The sequence below is a fragment of the Myodes glareolus genome, chromosome 23 (genome assembly GCF_982192425.1).
Source record: "Myodes glareolus chromosome 23, mMyoGla1.1, whole genome shotgun sequence".
Taxonomy (NCBI): Eukaryota; Metazoa; Chordata; class Mammalia; order Rodentia; family Cricetidae; genus Myodes; species Myodes glareolus.
The window spans coordinates 44,992,775-45,012,424 of record NC_142048.1 but is presented as its reverse complement, the minus strand read 5'-3'; the positions used below and the strand labels follow the sequence as shown (position 1 = coordinate 45,012,424).

At 47.6% G+C, this 19,650-nt stretch overlaps 1 protein-coding gene across 2 annotated transcripts in view; it reads right to left on the bottom strand.

The window, feature by feature from the left end:
* Rab11fip1 (RAB11 family interacting protein 1) overlaps positions 1-18,462 on the bottom strand; it is a 33,944-nt gene extending 15,482 nt beyond the window's left edge. The window contains exons 1-3 of one of the 2 annotated variants that reach the window (XM_087901122.1): positions 18,017-18,462; positions 2,074-2,510; positions 124-916 (exon numbers count right to left, since the gene is read on the bottom strand). In XM_087901122.1, the coding sequence (XP_087757248.1) occupies positions 124-916; positions 2,074-2,510; positions 18,017-18,393 (1,607 nt within the window). In that variant the 5' untranslated portion in view covers positions 18,394-18,462. The remainder of the gene's footprint in view (positions 1-123; positions 917-2,073; positions 2,511-18,016) is intronic. The other variant, XM_087901123.1, reaches the window with a different exon arrangement.
* Between the last annotated feature and the right edge of the window lie 1,188 nt (positions 18,463-19,650).

Genomic DNA, 19,650 nt, shown 5'->3' with positions numbered 1-19,650 from the left:
ATGACTTAAGACTAGCAGACTTCTGCATACACATCCTGAAACTGACCAGGTTTGCTCTAGTGGAGATTGCTAAATGCCAGACAGTGGCAGAGAAAAGATCCCATATGTAAAAAACTAATTTACCTAGGCTTCACAGCTTTGGTCTGGGGGTTCCTCGCAGCGGGAACTGGTGGCTTCGGTTCAGACTTAGGCTCCAGGCCGGCTTCTGGGGCTGAGATCTGCACATCTTCAAAGCGGTTCAGGGAGTTGCCCCACTGCGAGGCAGCAGGTATGACATCTCTCTCTGACCGTCTCCCAGGGTCTTCCTCCCTCAGTTGGGCTTCCACACGTGTGCCCTGCCTTTCCTTCTCTTTCTCTGAGACAGTGGGAAGAGGCTCGCCTTCACCACCTTTAGGCGCATCTTTCTTTCCTGTCACCAGAGAAAGCAAAGAGGACTTCTTGCTCTCCTGCTTCTTGCTCTCTTTCGTTTCTTTCGGAGTCTCCGCATTTGCTGGAGACAAGCTCTCTCTACCATCCTCGCTGGTCAGAGGTCGGTAGGATGGCAAAGACATGGACTTCACAGAATCCTTGGTGGAGGAGTCAGACAGTTGTCTGTCAGAGGTTACACCGCCACCTCCTTCCCCTGGTTCCTTAGGAGACCGGGCAGCCAGGTTTTCAGTGGAGGAGAATAAATGTCTCTTCCGGAAGCCCTGCGGGGATGGGGAATTTGAAGGGCTGCTGTCCCTGACCTCACTCTTGGCCTCTGTCTGCTCCATATAAACATGGTTCCCGTTGATACAGAGGTTAGATCTTGAAAGGGAGTCGTTCTTAGAGCGGAGGCCACCGAGGAAGGAGAGCCCCTCTTTCTTGGGAAGGCTGAAGTTGGTCTGGTTCAGTTGTGCATGATCCATGCTGGGTGTTCTCTTGTGGGACATGACTGGGAAGAAAGTAAACCACAGAAGGTTAAGTTCTGGAGAGACGGTTCAGGGAGTGGAGGTATTGATTACAAAGCCTGGTGACCTGAGTTAAATACCCAGGACCCCCACAGTCAAAAGAGAACTGACCCCTACGAGCTAGCCTCTGACCTACACACACACTAAACAAAAAAATGAAGCTGAGGATAGAGCTCAGAGGCAAAGCATTTGTCATCATGCCCAAGGCTCTAGGAACAAAGGAAGGAAGGAAGGAAGGAAGGAAAGAAGGAAGAAAAAGAAATGAAACTCCATTAGTGAGGGATTTGGGGCACAGCTCGGTGATGAGTTACTGATAAGCCATGTATGATGCCAACAGCATTGCAAAGACAGGAAGAGGGGAGGCGTGAACGTGGGGGTGGTAATAAGTAGTTGCAGTGGGCAGTGGCATTTGTCAATCTATCAGCATTTGCACACATCTTTAATCATGGTAACCGATAGGAAGGTACTGGTGTTGCCTACGCATCCTACAACGCACAAGATGATTTCTCACAAAAATTATCAGCCCAGTCAGCCAGTGATGCTGAAGTGAAGATATTCTGTGTCAAACCAATGGAAAAGGCAACGTTCTCGATAGAGTAACAGAATTTGGCGACTGAAGGGGATTCAGTAATTGAAGCTGGAGTTCAAAATACACAATTCGGGTTAAGGAGACTGGACTATTTAGCTTCCATCAGGGACGTACCACATGGGAGTTAAGCACACGATAGAAGCTCAGCAGACATCTAAGGAATTAACGAAGTATCAGACATATGACATGGTCCTATTATAATATGGACGGTCCTATAGTTTTATTTTTTCATATACAACAGGTGCTGGGGGTATGGGTCAGTATTAGAGCACTTGCCCAGAATACTCAAGGTCCTGGGCCAGATCTCCAGGACTGTGAGAAGACAAACAGCAGGGAAAAAACAAAACAAAACAACAAAACCCTCAAATGCACTAATTCTGTGAGCTCCAAACCCTAGGAGAAGACATTTGTATTCTCTTAGGAAAGAAAGCCTTAGTGAACTTCATCACCATTATTGCTGTGGTAACTAAATCCCAAAGACCCGCCTCTTCCTTCTTAGAGCAAAGTCAGGGAGCCCAGGGAAGCGGGTGAGTGAGCAAAGACGGGACTCACCATCCGAGGTGGAGGAGGACTCATCCTCGTCATCATCCCACCGGGACTGCAAGTCTCCGGGACGGAGCACCACTTTGTCTGGCTTGGATGTAGGCAGGACAGACATGGACTGGGAGAGCGGCGTCTTCTGCAAATTCGACTTGGAAAACAGAGTCTTGATCTTGGACTTCTTTTTCTTGTCTTTTGAGGAAGACTCCTCATCGCTGTCGACCGAGGGTGTCGTACTGGGGACGATGGCTGAAGCGGTGTCCGATGCGCTATCCTTGTTCTTCCCTTTGATCTTGTCCTTCAGTTTCCCAAAGGGATTCCGAGACTTATCCTTCATGGAGAGGTCAAACATGCTGGCAGTCATGTTGTTCCTCATAAACTGGATATCGACCTCAATTTCTCCCCGCTCTTTGTCCTTCTTTCCTGGTTTGGACTTCAAGGTGTACCATCTAGAGGAGGAAAGGACGAGAGGTCACCTTTGGATCAGAGCAGCTCCAACCTCACATACAAACGCTCTTTTACACTGTCTCAGGGAGAAGCAGGAAGCGGGGATAACACAGACGTTTTTATTTATCCATTCATTTCTGTAGTGCAAGGGACGGAACAAGGGCATTGAGCATAACAGGCAAATGTTCTGCCCTCAAGCCACATCCCTAGCCCTGTACTTTTATTTTTGAGGATTTTTTTTTAAACCTATATGCTACACAAGGGTAGCCAATGCATCTTACTAGGGACTGGACCTAGGGCTTTGAGCATACCGTACAAGTTCTATACCATTGAGCTCTATCCTCAACTCTTATAATCATCTAGAAAAATGATCCAATAAAGATTTTTCTAAAAATAAAGAACTTGGCACAGTGACGCAGCTTAGAATCCCAGATATTGGAGGAGGGGGAGGTAAACGACTTTGAGGCCAGCTAAGAACATACAAGACCCCACCTTAGTCGGGTATGGTGGCACACACCTTTAATCCCAGCACCTGGGAGGCAAAAGGAGGCAGATCTCTGAGTTTGAGGCTAACCCTGCCTACATATCCAGTTCCAGGTCAGCCAGGGATACATAATGAGACCCGATCTCAGAAAAAAAGGGACAGGAACTAACAGAGACCCACAACTGCACAATATGCAGAGAATGAGAGACCTTGAAACATTCAGTCTTAAGTGGGATGTCGCCATCAAATCCCTCTGGGGGGAGGGGGAATTGTAACGTGCTTGTTTTATTTGCCTGCTTGTTAATGAGAGAAAAAAGCATGGAGTTGGGTGGGTAAGAAGATCTGGGAGAAGCTGGGAGAAGGGAAACCATGACCAGAATATATTGTATAAAAATTAGTTTTAACAAGAAAAAGAATAACACTCAAATCCCTACCCACAAAATGCAAGACCCCACCTCAAAATAAAGAGAAGAATTCTATCAAATTAATTCCAATGTCATATTTTCCTTCAGCAAGTACAGTTAAGTTATTATACAAATTTATACATAAACACCAGACGGCTCAGCAGTTAAGAGCACTGGCTGCTCTTCCAGAAGATCCTGGTTCAACTACCAGCACCCATATGGTGGCTCATAACCATCTGTAACTCCAGTTCCAGGAGATCCAACACCCTCTTCTGCCACCACGGGAACTGCATGCATATGGTACACAAGCAGACATTCAGGCAAAACACAAATACACATAACATTTATGAAAAAAAATTAAAGCTTACAGAAAGGAATAAAGCCTGGCAGCGAGAAAGAGAAAATACAAAATACAGCTTCAAAATCAAAAAGAGGATTTTTTTAAAAAAAAGCTACAAATGACAAATATTGTATTATGCTTCCACTTACATGAGGGACTTAGATACCCAGAGCTGTCAAATTCATTGAAATAGAAAGTGGAATGGTGGCTGAGGGGCTTGGGGGACGGGCATAACAGAGAAACAATGCCCGAAGGGTACTAAACTCTAGTTTAAACTGGAAAAAAATGAAAACATTCTGGAGACAGATGGTGGTGTTGGTTACACAATGTGAACAGAACGGATACATAACTGTACACTTGAGGTGGCTAAAATGATAAATTTTAGGCTGGGAATGTAGGTCAATGGTAGAACACTTGCCTAGCATTATGAGATGCCTAGTGTTCAATCCCCAGCATCATAAGAAATAAAAAGCTAAATTTTACATTTTGCCACAATTGGAAGTAATGAAAAACTGACCGGAAAGCACTCACATCTGACTTGGCTATCAGAAAAGAATGTTTCAAACATCACTCAAGTGTTTTACATGGCCCTTTGCAAGCTACTTGAAGACACGGCAAACGACAGGGTACCAGACGTACTCAGACTGCAAACTTCAGAAAGGGGCATCTCCTTGACATTCATTTTCCGTCTGGAAACCTGATCTCTGGTGAACTGGGAGCCCAGTTCGTTGCAGGTGCAATGTGGGACAAGCAACCTCAAATACCTGGCCTCCCGGGAGCCAGCCAGCCACAGGCCATCTCACAAATGGAGAACTTTCTGGTTTTTTCTTCAGTGACCTACTTAAGAGCCCAGGGCCGAGACTTTAAGGAAATGATGGTTTTGTCCAAATGAGCACAACTTCCTCTCTCGCCTCCAACTGCAGCAGCTCAGCAGAGGCCAACCTCCCCCTGCTATTTGGCTTACCCTGCACACAGGGAAGTAGAACCCCGAGCTGTGAAGCTGCACTTGCAGCATGCCCTGCAGCGTGTGCACTTGAGCCGCACAGGAGGTGAGGGAAAGGAGGCTTAGATATTGCTATGATCCCAATGCTGGTGCAGAGTAGCAAGGCTTCTCCATTTTCTGAGCTCCTCTTCCTTCTCCTCCGCTAGGAGGCTTGCTAATTTCCTGATTCATTTTCAAATCCTTTCTGAGGAGGGTTTAAGATTTATTCCCCCTTTGTGTGTGCGCGCGCACATGCACAGAAGTGAGTATGTGTGCAGGGGCTGCTGGGGTGCTAGGGATGAAAATGCAAGCCCTCCTGCGTGCTGGGCAAGTGCTCTACTGCAGAGCTATAGCCCAGTTCATTTACTTTCAACTTAAATATCCCAAAATAAAAGGAAAGAGGGGACACTCAGACACAGCTTGCCACCTGTCATAACCCGTAAGGTGACCACACACAACTGCCAGGAAGAACTCGAACTGCACCAACAAACGCAGCCAAGACCCAGCAAAGGGAAGTGAGATGCCGGGCAGGACTGGCAAGGAAAAGGAGCAGTGAGGGAGGACCAGAGGCAGCTGGGAGACGCGGGTCTTTTAACCTCATTCTCCCAGCAAGCCTCCTTATCTTTCCAGCACAGTGCTCTAGGGCAAGGCCCGGCCTGGAATACTTTGCATATTTGTCAAGAGGTCCAGAGGATTATTTGTGTTTTTCTTCCCTGATAGTCACGTGGTAAACACGGTTGCCTTGGCGATGAAAGGTGTCTGGCTTTTGTAATATTACTAGCAGGCACCTGAAAAGGAGAAGTGGCTGAAAGTTGAATGTAAAAGCTCAGCTGACCACAGCAGGGGCTGCGGGCATCAGGGCCACCCAGGGAGAAGGGGCTGCCCCACCCCTGCCCCCACCCCCGTGCTTCTCCACTGGTCTTCTGAGGCATGCAAATGCATTCAAAGCCTTCAGAACATGCCACCTGACCATTCCTGATAGCAGGCTTGCCTTTCTAAAGGTTACCTGGACCTAAGCAACCTTGTAGCCAACTCCAGAATGCTCTCCACCAATTATTACCCGCCGCCCAAGCACTGGAGTGGGACTGGCTTTGGAAACTTCCAGCACCACAGGTGAGCAGCTGTTCTTGCTGCTTATCTTCACAAGCAAACCTGAAGTTAACCAGCCCGGAGCCAAGGAAGCTCCAGGGCTCCCTCCCTTTAGGGGTGTGAAAAGCAGAGTTGAATCATAGGTAGAGCAAGCATCCAAAGAACGCCATCAAGAGTGTTCCCACTACAGCAAAGAAAGGAATGTTTCTGCCAATACAACCCTCCTGCTAAAAAGCCAGGCAACCAAGAGATGCTTGACATCAGCCTAACCAGAAGCCACTGTGAAATCGCCTGGCAACCAGCAGACAATATATTCTTTTTTGTTGTTGTTGTTTCGTTCTTTTAATTTTTTTAAAATTCTTTATATGCATTACATCCTGACCAAGTTTTGCCTCCTCCATCCTCCCAGTGGCCCACCGTCTATTCTCTCTCCCCTAGATCCACTCTTCCTTTCCCAGAGGGAGAGTGCAGGCATCCCAGGGTTATCAACTGAGCACAGCATTACAAATTATAATAAGTTAGGCACAAACCCTCCAATTAATGTTGAACAAGGCAAACCAATAGGAGGAAAAGGGTCCCAAGCGCAGGCAAAATCAGAGATCCCACCCCCCAAAACACACACTGTGTCCCACAAGACCACCAAACTACGCAACCAGAAAGCATACAAACATGCTCAGACCCATGCAGGCTGCCTATGAGCCTGCTTAGTTGTTTCTGTGGACAGACAAGATAGTCTAAGAAACTTGTGTCCCAAATATTAAAATTTCCTCAGGAATCTCACGGTGAGGAAAGAAAAAGGAAGAAGTCTGGTGCCAGCTAGAGGAGGAAGCTTCTCCCAAGGAAGAGATTTCACAGAGTTCTGGCAACTTACCATATGACTATTTTACAGGGAACACTGGAGCCTGGTAATGCTGATGGATGATGGGGTGGGGGTAGGGGTCACGCCATGACGGGACTGCTTAGTTATGCATACCATTTGCCCTGTATTTAAACCCACCTCAGGTCAGACTTGAGGGCTGCCAGACCTCTTCCCACTGTGGCTGTGTTGAATACACCCCCTTTCTGCTTTTCAGCACTACTTGTCTCTTTAGGGGCACACTGGGGCAGTGGGCAAGCCTTTGATCTGCCAGAGCTGAGGCTCTGAGCCTGAAAACTCCTTTAACAAAGTTCACGAATCACGTCCTCTGGAATCCCAAATCGGATTACGGCTGTGGGCTTCAACATTACTATCAACACGAGTTTTTGGTGTTTTTGTCTTTTTTATTTTTCCTTAACTCACTTAATTCCTGTCCCCCTTCGAGAAGCAGTTAATAACTAACCTCGGACCCAGTATGGCCACACAGCATAGGGCTGCAGTGTAGGTGTTCAGCATTACCTTTCACATAGAGCCAGGAAGTGTTCATTAATCTTTCGATCAGGGTTGGGCTCATTTTTCTGTCCAAAGGGCAGAGTGCAGCAGGAAAGCCATAATCCCACACAAGAAGTTTATTTGTAAGCCCATAATATGAAAAAAGTCTTTCACCTATAAAAAATAAAATCCTATGATTTTTGTATATGAGGCAAGGGTTCCATCGCCAAGCTATATGCCTAGCCTTTCTCCTAGAAATAATGCCCCCTTTTCTATTCTCCCAACTGAAAAACATAAGTTATCCAAATAATCTACTTCATGGTGTTTATGTAGGGTTTTTTGGGGGTGGGTGGGTAGGTGAGGATTCCAAGATAAGACAAGACAGCTAAAAATACTCAAGTTGTCAATTATGTTTCCTAGATAAACACAGTGGTTTCTCAAGGAGATAAGCAATCACATTTATAATCTAGCGCTGGGGAGATGGAGGCAGGAGGATCATGAGAGACTGGTCTTGGGCACACAGTGAACAAACCCTGCTCTTGTTGGAAGGACAGGGAGGATGAATTAGGGGATGCTGAAGACAGGCTCTTCCTCCACAGATGAGGGAAAATATGAGTTCTCCCATCACAGCCCTACACACATGAAGCTCACACAGGGGAAGGGGGTAAAGGGCTGCCAGGAGTGCCTCAGAATCACCCTGGGGCTGGAGCGAACATGCTTGTCACATTCCAGAAGGTGACCAGATGTACAGAAATTATGGTCTTCAAGATCCCATGCAAGCATATTTATATTATATATATATATATTATATTTATATATATTATATTTATATATTGCATATTTATACGCTTAGCATAGCAGTTACAGGGGAGAAGAGGCCCATGATTTGCCAGGGACTGCCTTCTTTCTATTTCATAAAAAAAAAAATCTGAAAATTACATTTATTTATTACATTTATTTATTATTTGTGTGGACACACTGTATGTATGGGGGCAATCGTGTCATGGTGAGCACACATCACAGGAGTTGGTTGGGAGGGGCTCCTGGGTACAGAAGGGTTTGGCAGTTAAGTCCCTTTACTCTCTGAACCTCACCAATAGACCTGCTGCCAACTTCTGGAAATTTCCTCACTGTGAAGCATGCAAAAATACTCTATGTAAAACGAACTCCTACTACAGCACAAACAAGACTCTCGACTCACTTAAGGCCCCACGGACTACAGAGACACCTGTCTTGGAAAATTAATACATGTGTATCTACTCTGAACCTCAGAAGGGTCCAGAAAAGGGAAGGCAGAGAACACCACCAGCTCTGCCACTCTAGACACACAGAGTTCATTTCAAGGTCTCCGGGTCTGGCTTAGACTTCAGGGTCAGCACAACTACACACTTCCCTTTTCAGGCCAAATCTCAACTACCGCACAAGTCAGTGTCATCCCCACGGAAACCAGCAGCATCAGGACCCTGAGGGTTACGGCTCCTCCAGGAGGAAGAACAGAGCAGCTCCCTAAGGGTGTCAGGAAGCAAGACAGTCTTTTCCTAGATGGAGGTGTCCTGTGAAGCAGCTCAGAAATCGTCTTCCCTGGGGATTATAAGTATGGCAGAATGCCACGCCGTGGGCTGCTGAGATCCAAACATCTGTGCTCTGGATAGCACGGCAACTGTGCGGAGCAGTCGTGCGGACAGCAGGGCGGGGACGCTTATGACCTGTATCACGTTGGCAGTGTGTACTCTACAGTCACCGTGCAGTTCAGCAAGTTTTGTTGTGGAATGAGGTGGGTAGGTGGTAACAGGGCCCGGCTTTGATTACAGAATTACCCATTGGCTAACTGTCCACTCCAGAACCTTCCTTCTGCCTGCCCACTGTCAGTCTCCGGAAGAATGAGTCCACCCCGAGCAGTGGACGGCTCCTGCTCTTGCTTTAATTTCCGCCCTCTAAAACAGCCGTTTTAGTAGCACTGAAAATCTACTTACTATGAGTCACCAAACTCAGTCCCAAGAGCTGGTAAGTGACAACAAGAAGAAAACATAGGAAGGGCAGGTGAGGAAGGATTTGGAGCAGTGAGCCGGCTTAGCAGATAAGGCACTTGTGGCTGGCCTAGATGACTAGAGTTAGGTCCCTGGGACTCATATGGGGGGAGAGAAGCAAACTGACTCAAGTTGTCCTCTGAATTTTATATGTGCACATCACACACACACACACTAAAGTAAAACAATGCTTTCGGTACTTTTATTGTCTGGTCTTTAGAAATTCTCTTAGAAAGTGATCAAACCAACAGAGCATGGCGGAGTTTACTTGGAATCCAGTACTTTGACTTGAGGCAGGAGGATCTGAGAGAGAGTTTTAGGCCAGCCTGAGCTACATAGCAAGATCCTGTCCCAAAAACAAACAAAAGCAAAAACAAAATCATCCCCTCACATACACACAAAAGGCATGTTACAAGAAAAAGAAAAATCAGGTATGTTTTTAGAAGCTCACTCAATCCCGTGCTAACCCAACAACTACTGTTTCATTCACCCTCCGCCCCCTAAATTTACTTCCTGTACAGTTAACAGCTTCAAACTGACCTACCCCTTCTCTGGTTCCAGGTCCCCCTGAGACAAGGTTGAGGGTACCTGTCTCAGAAGGATGTTATAAAGTTTAGATGATTTACTATATGTAAGTGCCTAGAAGAAGGCTTGCTGTAAGTCTTAGCTATAATTACTACTCAGCTGAAATCAGAATGCATGGGCAGTTTTATTTGCAGCCTATGTATGGCACACACCTTATAATCATCATACCACCAATTCCAATGGCTGCATGACATCCTACCCCTGAGTACCCTACAACTGACCGGTCATGAGGTTCCTGACATTAAAATGGGGGAAGACAAACAGTTCCAAGTATGTTACCAAATACTCAAACAAGCCCACCTAACCTAAGTATTGATGGACTTGCATTTGAAGATGTAGGAAAACATTCACCTATATAGTTAGTAATACATAATTTCCGTAAGGATTTTTTTTTAACGGAAGAACTTAAAAATAACATGATCGAAGTATATGTTCTGGAACTTATTGGGGATGTGAAGATCATCACTGAAGGCTTTATGGCTTTTATACCAGTGGGTGGGTGGGACCCAGAGGCTCTTGGGATTAGCAGTGCCAGGGGCACCACAGTTGGTTTCAGCACATATAGGTCAGGGTGCTTCTAAGCAGACAACAATAATTCAAGCACCCTTATTAAAATATTTTCTAAGAATTAGAAATTTTAACTCGGCCGGGTGGTGGTGGCACATGCCTTTAATCCCAGCACTTGGGAGGCAGAGGCAGGCAGATCTCCTAGTTTGAGGCTAGCTTGGTTTACAGAGCCAGTTTAGGGACAGTCATGGCTACAAAAGAGACCCTGACTTATCATTTCTAAAGTTATCTACTTATGAAGTTGATCGTATTTAAGAAAGCCACAAATGGCACCACTGTATGATGAGACCCGGGACCTCAGCTCTCGCCGGGATACAACGGCCACCCAAGTATCAACATTTGGCCTGGCAAAGGAATTTATCATGACAGTGATGTCCCTCACAAAAAGAGTTTAAGAGTGGGAGAAGAAAGAGCCTGGTCTGATGCTCCTACCTCCCCACCCCCGTGCCTTGGCCAAGACAAAAGAAAACAAACTTCAGGGACCAACATCAAAGACCATTCCATCCGCCCCTCACCCTGTACACAAGTGAAATGCGCTCCCCTCTCTGAGCTCCTGGCAAGGGAGCAGAGGATCTGGGATTTATATTGTAATCACTGGCAAGTTCAAAGCAGGAAGAAAACATACCCAAAGAGTTTTATTTTAAAATCTCATCTTAATAACAAATGATCAGTAAAAGTGAAAGATTCCATGCTGGTGAACTGCAGGTCACGTTCACTGACCACGAGAGAACGGAGCTGAGAGACCCCAGCCCTGAGCAAACACCCCAGGACTCAGGCTGCTGTACCTGCCCTTCAAACCAGACATTCTTGGTGATAACAAGAGGCCTTTTCGGACCAGGCTTTCTGGAAGTTCTAGTTCTTCTGAAGGTTAGCGACGTTCTTGATCTCAGAAGAGCACACACAAAGAAATGAAGTGTGCCTGGGAGTGGCGGCGCACGCCTTTAACCCCAGCATTTGAGAAGCAGAGGCAGAGGACCTCTGTGAGTTCAAGCCCAGTCTGGTGTACAAAGTGAGTTCCAGGATAGCCAGGACTGTTACACAGAGAAACCCTGTCTTGAAAAACCAAAAAGAAAGCAGAAGATTGTAGTGGCCCCATCTCTAGCAATACTTCCCTAAGGCTGCTTGTAAATGCCTTCCCTTGGGGTATCTCAAAGGCCGGCATTCAGGCGAGATCCTTACAGCTGCCTTTCTTCTTTTCCAAGGCACATTCCTCAAGTTCCCCAGGGACACCCTGGACACTCAGAGCCTTGGTTTTTCTTTACCAGACTATCAACACATTCCTTCAGGAAAAGAGGCTCTCTCGGTCAGGTGTGACGGCACCCTCCTGTAACTCTAGTTCAAAGGAGGCAGAGGTGGAGGATGGAGGGTTGGAGGCCGACTGGACTACGTGTTTCAAACCAACCCACTCGCCAAACAAACCAAAGCCTTGAATGTCATCTACCATGACCGCAGGTACCTCAGCTATTCACTCTGCGAGCCACTCACTGCGGCTGGACAATGACCAAGTCCCTTATCACACAATAAACAAGACAGGAGTGGTCAGGTGAAAGCAGATACCTCAGGCATGGTTTCTTGGTTGGGGGGGAGGCATGACCTCTGTCTGACTCAGGGCACACTGTGGAGGACAAAGAGTCACTTGCCAATACAAGGCTTGGGCATAGTTTTGCTGGAGTTCAAAGGCCCTGAGATTTAGAGGCCTGCACTGGGTCCAGAACAAAAGGTCACGCTGGGAATTGCTTTAAGATGAAAAGATCAAATAGCCTCCTATTGCTGTCTTCCATCTCAGTCCTGAACTCCCTAGCCCTCTAGAGCTAAATCAGAGCTAGTTGTACCTCCTGGAGGATTGAGGGAAAAGCAGCACTTCCCAGGACAGAGTGCTTTAATGAACTAAGCAACTATATGATGGAGCTGATGCCTTTTTAACGAGTACACATACTGCTTATAATATAATTATTATATTTCAAAGTTAAGAGCTACAGTTCAAGTGACCTATCAGACACTACTTATAAAACTCTTCCTCGATGGTAGCTATGGAAACACGGCAAAGGAACTTAGCAAGATGGCAAAGCCCGAGGCTTTTCAACACTCGCCATCTTGGATGTGAAACAGACGGCTCATTTACGCGGTCTTGGTCTTTGTACAGGGCTGCTCTCTCCACTGTTGTGTTATATTGGGTTTTCCTTGAAACCATGACATCATCAACGTCGCAGGGCACACCAATGAGGTTACACCAGTCACACAATACCACACTTGGCCTGCTCTGGAACAGCCGGCGTTTGTAGACAGACACAGCCACACCCTGCTTTCAACAGCATGCCCGAGTCAGTCATTTCAACAGAAGACTCAACACAAGTGGCACGGCCCAAAGTTGTCCTTGTCATGGTGACCTCACCCTGGTACCAGGGTGATTGCTGGGGTAAGGAAGCAGAACGATTTCCTGGTTCACTTTCAGCATGTACCTCCCTTTATTTTACTTGTTTCATCTTATCACTCCCCCCCCAACCCCTACCGTGAGGCAGAGCAATTAAACCTATAAAACATTCCTGAAAGGACCCACTACTTCCCATCTCCGTAAGGATGGCCGTCACACTGCTTCAATCACACTGCTTCAATTATTGCGACGGCCTTCCATTTCCCCTGTGGGATTCCAGACTAGGCCATGTTCAAACTGGGTCACACCATCCTGCATTTAACACTTGGTGGCTTCCTATTTCTTTCAAGCTAAGCTACTCCTTTCTCTTTCGTCTTACCCTACACAATCAGTCCTCCAGCTTCCTAGGAACACCTGTCTGCCTCAGAGCCTCTGCCCAGTCCCCTTTGGATTCCTCTTGATTCTTTCTCAGCCTGCCCCAGGGCCATCTTATTCACTAACATTCATAGCTAGGGATACAGCTCAGTAGTACATGCTAGGCATGCAGAAGCCCTGAGTTTAATTCCCAGCACCAGATGCATAAAACAAAGGCTTACCTATTATTATGTTATGAGCTCGGCTCTTGCTACACAGTCCAGGCTAGTCTTGAGTTCTCAGGCTCAAGCAACCTTCCTGCCTCGGCCTCCCTAGTAACTGAGATGAGAGCTGCCATTATGTCCTGCTGTCCAATCTCCTTCTTTACAGCATACTCTAGTGATCATTTCTTTAAAACCTAATTTCCTTTTATTTGTGTTATGTGTATGGGTCTTTTACCTGCGTGCATGTAAGAGCACTAAGTCCATGCAGTATCCTCGGAGGACAGAGAGCATCAAATCCCCTGGAACTGGAGCTACAGACAGCTGTGAGCTGCCAAGCAGGTGCTGGGAATGGAACCCAGGTCCTCTAAAGGGGAAGTCAGTGCTCTTAACTGCTGAACCACCTCTCTAGCTTTATTCATTTTTTTTTTTAACGAATCTTTTTTCTAAGACATTTTTTACAATTTTGATTTTATGTGTGTGAGTTTTTTTGTTGTTTTGTTTTGTTCACACGTGTGCAGGCAGTGTTCTTAGAGGCCAGAAGAGGGCGTCGGAAATCCTGGAACCACATGGGTGCAGGGAATGGAACCCAAGTCCTCTGAAAGAGCAGTCAATGCTCTTAACTGCCAGATGTCTGTCCAGTGCCAGTCTTTGGTTCCTGAAAGCTTGTTCTTTCGTTCTCCATGACTGAGAACAATACATTATTTCTTTCTTGTGTTCCTTTGTTTACGATCTACTTCCCAACAAGGTTCTCAACTTCCTGGAAGCAAGCACCATGCACCTCTGGCACTTTATACCCAGCATCTGGCACACAACGGTCCTAAAAGGTACTTTGGGCTCAGTTGGTGAAGTGCCTGCCAGGCAAGCATAAAAGCCCAAGTTTGGATCTCCACACAATGCAAAAGGCAGGCACAAGCAGCTAGTGTCTACAACCTGGGCACTGGGGCAACTATGAGGAGGTAGAACCTTGCAGCTCATTGGCTAGCCAACTCAAGGAAATCAATAAGATCCAGGTTCATCCAGACACCCCATCTCAAATAACAAGGTGGAAGGAGATAGGTAAAACACTCGTCTCACAACCCTGAGGATCGAAGTTCTGATCCCCAGAATCCACGTGAGTCTCAGGGAGGTGTGGAGGCCCAGCTGCAATCTGAGATGGGCACAGGGGATCCCCAGAACAAGCAGGCTGGCTAGACACTCTGTGTTCAAGTGAGAGACTCTGCCTGCCACATAAAATAGAAAGCAGTGTTGAGATCACCTGATGTCAGTCTCTGGCCTCTACACGCACCCATGCACATACGTAAGCACACCCACACACATGAGCCATGCACACAAGCCTAACACACGTACACACAAAGTATCTTAGATGGTTTGGGAATAGAGTTCAGTGGCTTAGAGCAGGCCCTGAGTTCAATTCCTAGCATCGGGGCGGGGGGGAAATCAATATTTATTAAAAGAACGGATATACTTTAGAGATGAGAAGGGGGTGGAGCAGGCAGAACTTCCTCCACTCTTACTGAACGTCTGACACAAGAAATCACAATGAATGCCATCCTCACCTAGTGACACCTTTGATGTAGCCCCCTCCTGTGGTCATTTCATCCCATAGCCAAGATGAGGGAGGGGTGTTTATCACAGATCTACAGACAGCCAGGAGCTCAGTTTTCTACACTTGTGTAGGAGGTGGCCCTGTTGCCTGGGAGATGGATGGTTCCAGGAAGGCCCAACGTTATCTTTAAGGGAAATTCTAGAAAGAAGGAGGGGTGGGTAGTAACCAGTAACAATATTGCTTAAAATTTATATACCCTGCTATAAAACAATTTAAATGTGCACAGGAAGCCCAAAGCACACCTCCAACGGCTTCCTTGTGACTTCAAGACCTTGATGGTCAGCTAAGCCATTTTTCTACACTTCAGACTCTCTGAAATACAACTCCTCAACTCATTTCCAATAGTCCAGACTCTTTCACAGCATCTTTTCCAGCATCTCACTATCGTTTACAACTTTTAAAACCATCTCACCGCTACACTATCCAAACTCTTTCATAGACAGGCATCGGAGTCTCAACTGATACAGGAAATGGCCCCTCCACCATTCTCTCCTCTCTCAATTGAAGATTAAGGCAATCCTAAATCTTATGGCGTTTACTTGCATAACGGCCCTACTCGAAGAGATTATTTCCCAAATTTTGTTGCTTTTAGCCCCTTAAGAAGGTTTGTCTGTTTTTGTTTTAAACCAATCTACTACAGGAGACAAGAAAACTGGGCTGAGGGTCTTACATGTTGCTTACCTGACCATACTTTGGATTCATGCCTGCTGTTGTCAGGGTACTTAACTGGCTCCAACATCCACTGAAATATCAGGTCTTTAACACACATCAGAGTAAAATCAATTCCTTTCTACTATTCCTAACTGAAGGCCATACATTCCCTGCTACTAAATGCATCCTGCCTATATATTAGGCTGCTTTAAAAGTGTGTATCATCACACTAAACTTAGGACTGCAAATTCAGAATCGTGCTAAAAAGCATATTCTCTTGTCTGCAAATAAATTTGCTGTACAGGGGTTTGTCAAGAGAATGATTAGTAAATTGTCTCTTAACATAATGGACCTCAAATTTCTGTGTCTGAAACAAAAAAAAAACCTACCCTTTGTTCAGTAACTGTTTTGCTACATACAGACACACACACATATACACACAAAACAGACAGAGAGCAGACCAAGATTTTAGCTTTTTGTTGTTTCTATGTTTTGCACATAAGGTGGAATCAAACCATAAATAACTATTTCTTTCTGTTAAAACTGACACCTCTCGGACTATATCTTATTTTTCAACTCTCAGCTACCTGGGGCACCTTGGAGTTGTTATTCCAGGGATCAGATAGGCTTAGCCAGAAGCTAGGAAAGCCCCAGAAAGCGGTAGACGGAAACTTTGCAGTATCACCTTCTTGTTGAAAAGCAAAGACAGTCCGTGGCAGTTATAAAAACCCACAAAGTAAGCACAATTTCCCAGCTAGTCAATATTGTGACTAAGTGGTAACCCGCTCATGTGACAGAAACAGGAACAACCATGTAGGCTTAGGGGATTACCTTGGAGAAAATGAGAGAAAACGATACAGAGATGAAGGAGAGCTTAAGGAGGTTTTTGTCCCTCACCCAGCCAGCAGCGCAGGACCTTTTGAACCTTCACACTGGCTTCATTCTCCCAGGAAGCTGCAGCCCTTTCCAAACATCAATTAAGGGGAGCAGCATGCTCCATTTGTAAATAGGGAAACTGGGGTGTTTAGAACCTGAGCAACCCAATGTGAGTCAGGACCAAGGAGATGTGAGCCCAGGACTCTGGAAACCCCATCATCTCTGGCAGGAAGGTACAATCTATCTTGCAAAGGGATGAAATCGTCATATAAGAAACAGATAGCGAACAGAGACGCGAACATTCATCTGGGAAAGGGGCAATATGAAGAGTCAACAGTCAACAACTCAAAACCCTCAAATGCCATTTAATCAAGATGGCAAATAAGGATGGCTTCGGCTTCCGCTCCACAGGCACAGTACGGCGTGTAGTGGTTGTTTTGGGGCACCCCATCCAGCCTCACATCAAGGCTCTCCTTTTTTGAGTTCAGCGATGCCTATTCATCTGTGGCCACAAAAACGAATCAGGTATTTCAACTGGACACATGCACGCTGAAGCTGGACAACCCTCGCCTGGCAACTGAAGCTGCTCTGGCTCCTCCTGCCCCACCCCAAGGAAAAGTTAAAACACTTGTACATCTGTGGGCCTGAACAGGTGCGTCTCATAAACAAGCAAAGGAACCAGCTAGGCGAACCTAAGCTTTCTTTGGTACATGAGATGAACGGAATCAAATACTCCACTGGCTAAGCTGCCCCTTTCAAAGACCAGTGAACAAGAACAAATAAATCCGTAAGACTTTAAAGTGAACTGGGGTTTACCCAGCTTTTCCGGCAGAATTAGGATGCCCTCCCTGTCAGTACCTTTAACTGAGGAGCAACAGGTGGGTTAGTGAGTAGTCACCTACCAGACAGAGTTTACCTAATTCCAGAGCGCCACAATGCTCGCTTCTACTGATCTTGGAACCATCACCTAACACTAATTAGGACCCCCCCCCCCCAAACACACACACCCCGAGCAAAACACCAAATTGTTTTAGACTTCATGCTGAGGGGCAATTCCAGGTGGCAAATGTGAGTCAGCAATCACCAGACTGGTGGGGTTTTTTGGGTTTTGTTTTGCTCCCCCCCTCATTGTTCTCCCCACCCCTCCTCTAGCCATTCGCCCAGCAATCGCTCAGCTCTGCGGTGTTGGGGTTTTCATTCCAATTAGTTTTCTCTGGTCCTTGCCCCAAGGGTTTTCAGCTCTAAACGTCAAGCTTAACAAAATACCCAGGGGCCTTCTACCTAAGCTAACGCCGCGTATCAGGCGCACACTACCCAACCTAATAGGAATTCTCCTACCCGCATATTGTTTCAATTCATCAAAAATTCATCTAGTGCTTACTGTGTACTGTGCATTTCGAGGCGCCCAGAGGATTCAAAACCTCTCCTGCCTTCCAAAAGCTCACCATACTGGGAGAACTGGGATGTGACACCCGGACGAGAAGCTGGGTTAGGTGAGACTTGCGGGCGAAGCCATCGCGCGGTGGCTGCCACGCTCGCCCCGCCAGGAGCAGCACCGCCCCAGCGCCCTTGCGCCCCTCGATGCCCCACGCCTACTCACTGCGTCTTCCTGCGGCGCTGGTCCTGGTGCAGCTCCCTCAGGTCCACCTCAGCGCGACCCAGGAACTTATCGAGCCCGAGCAGCGCGCGGTGCAGGACGGTGAGCTGCAGGGTGGCGGCGGCGGCGGGCGCGGCCCCCGAGGACAGCAGTGGCGGCAGCTCGAAGGTGGCCTCCTCGCGCCACACAGGCGCGCCCAGGCTGCGCTCCGACACCGACGTGGCGTACTTCTCCTTGCCCACCTGGATCACCGCGTACGCGTCGCTCGTGCCCCCGGGACCCTTCGCCCGCAGGCCCCGCGCCTGTAGCACCGTCACCTGTACGTGTGTAGGGGACCACATGGTCCCCAGACCCCGACCCGCTGAGGCCCCCAGGGACATGGTGGCCGACGCCGCTCCCAGCTGGGAGGCCACAAGGTAGCCGCGGCCGTCGATCTGGACCGCCCACCCGGCTCCCGGGCCGCTTTAAGGCTTCCGGCCACGCCCCCCGCCACGCCCCCACGCCCGCGCGCCACCTGCCGGGGGGGCGGGGGACGAGAGCGGGGCGGGACCTGGAGAAGGCGGGGACCTAAAGGTCACGTGGGCTCGCGCTTTTGGATCTGAGAGGTAGCGATGCTAGAAGGGGTCCTCAGCTGCCCGAGTCCATAGGATGCTACGGGAGCTAGGCGGAAACTCTGGCTTGGGAATCATGCTTAATTACCAAGCGTGCATCGGCAAACTGTAGGTGTGTGACCTTGTGTAGATCACTTAAAACTTTGCCTCAGTTTCCTCATGTGAAACAAAGGCAACAGTCATCGCTTGGACTGCTGTAAAGAAAGTGATACATTTAAGTTTTCGGCACAGTTGCGTACACGTGGGGAAGGTTCCGAAAGTGGTCAGGATAAATGAGACGACCGCAAGCACTGCTCCTTTTGCTCTGGTCCCCTGGGTACTGCTCTGACGGAAGACAGGCGCCAGGGACGGTAGCAGGGGAACTGGGAATGGAGGGTAAGTGATGTGATAGGTCCGCCTGTGCTACCTGCCTTCACCAAATAAGGTGAGACTCGGTTAGGAAGAGCAAGAAGGGGGAACTGGAAATGGGTTTGCCAAACTAATCCCCTCGGTTCCCCATTTCTTCCTACTTAGCCTCTTACGTCTGTCCTGGGCTCCATCTCTGCCCCCCCCCCCCTTTCTTGTTCCCGGTGTCTAGTAGATTGGTGACTTCCCTGTGTGTTTCAGGGCATCATCCTTCCAAGGCTGAAGTCTCCTGTGGCATGGCGCGTCTTCAGACTGGAAATGGAGCTCTGAAGGCTTTTAGGTCTTTTAGGTCTTAGGATTAAGGAAAGGTTCAGGAGAAAATATGTGACACTTCCAAGTGTCCTGCATTAAAGCTGGGACTAGAACCCTGGTGTCCTGCCTCCCGGGCTAGACTTTACTGTGCCTCTTGCTCTACCACATTCTCAGGATACCAGGTCCGCCATGGTCCCCAGGCTTCCCTCCCCCTCCTCTCGGTTCCAGCCCGTGCCCATCGACCTGTCAATAGCATTCCTAACATCTGGAACCCCTGCAGCGTTGCATCACCACCAGCTGCATTAATTTCTCACTTGGAGACCTGAAGGCGTTCCTCTTTGGGTCCACCCCTACGTTTTTCTTGACTTC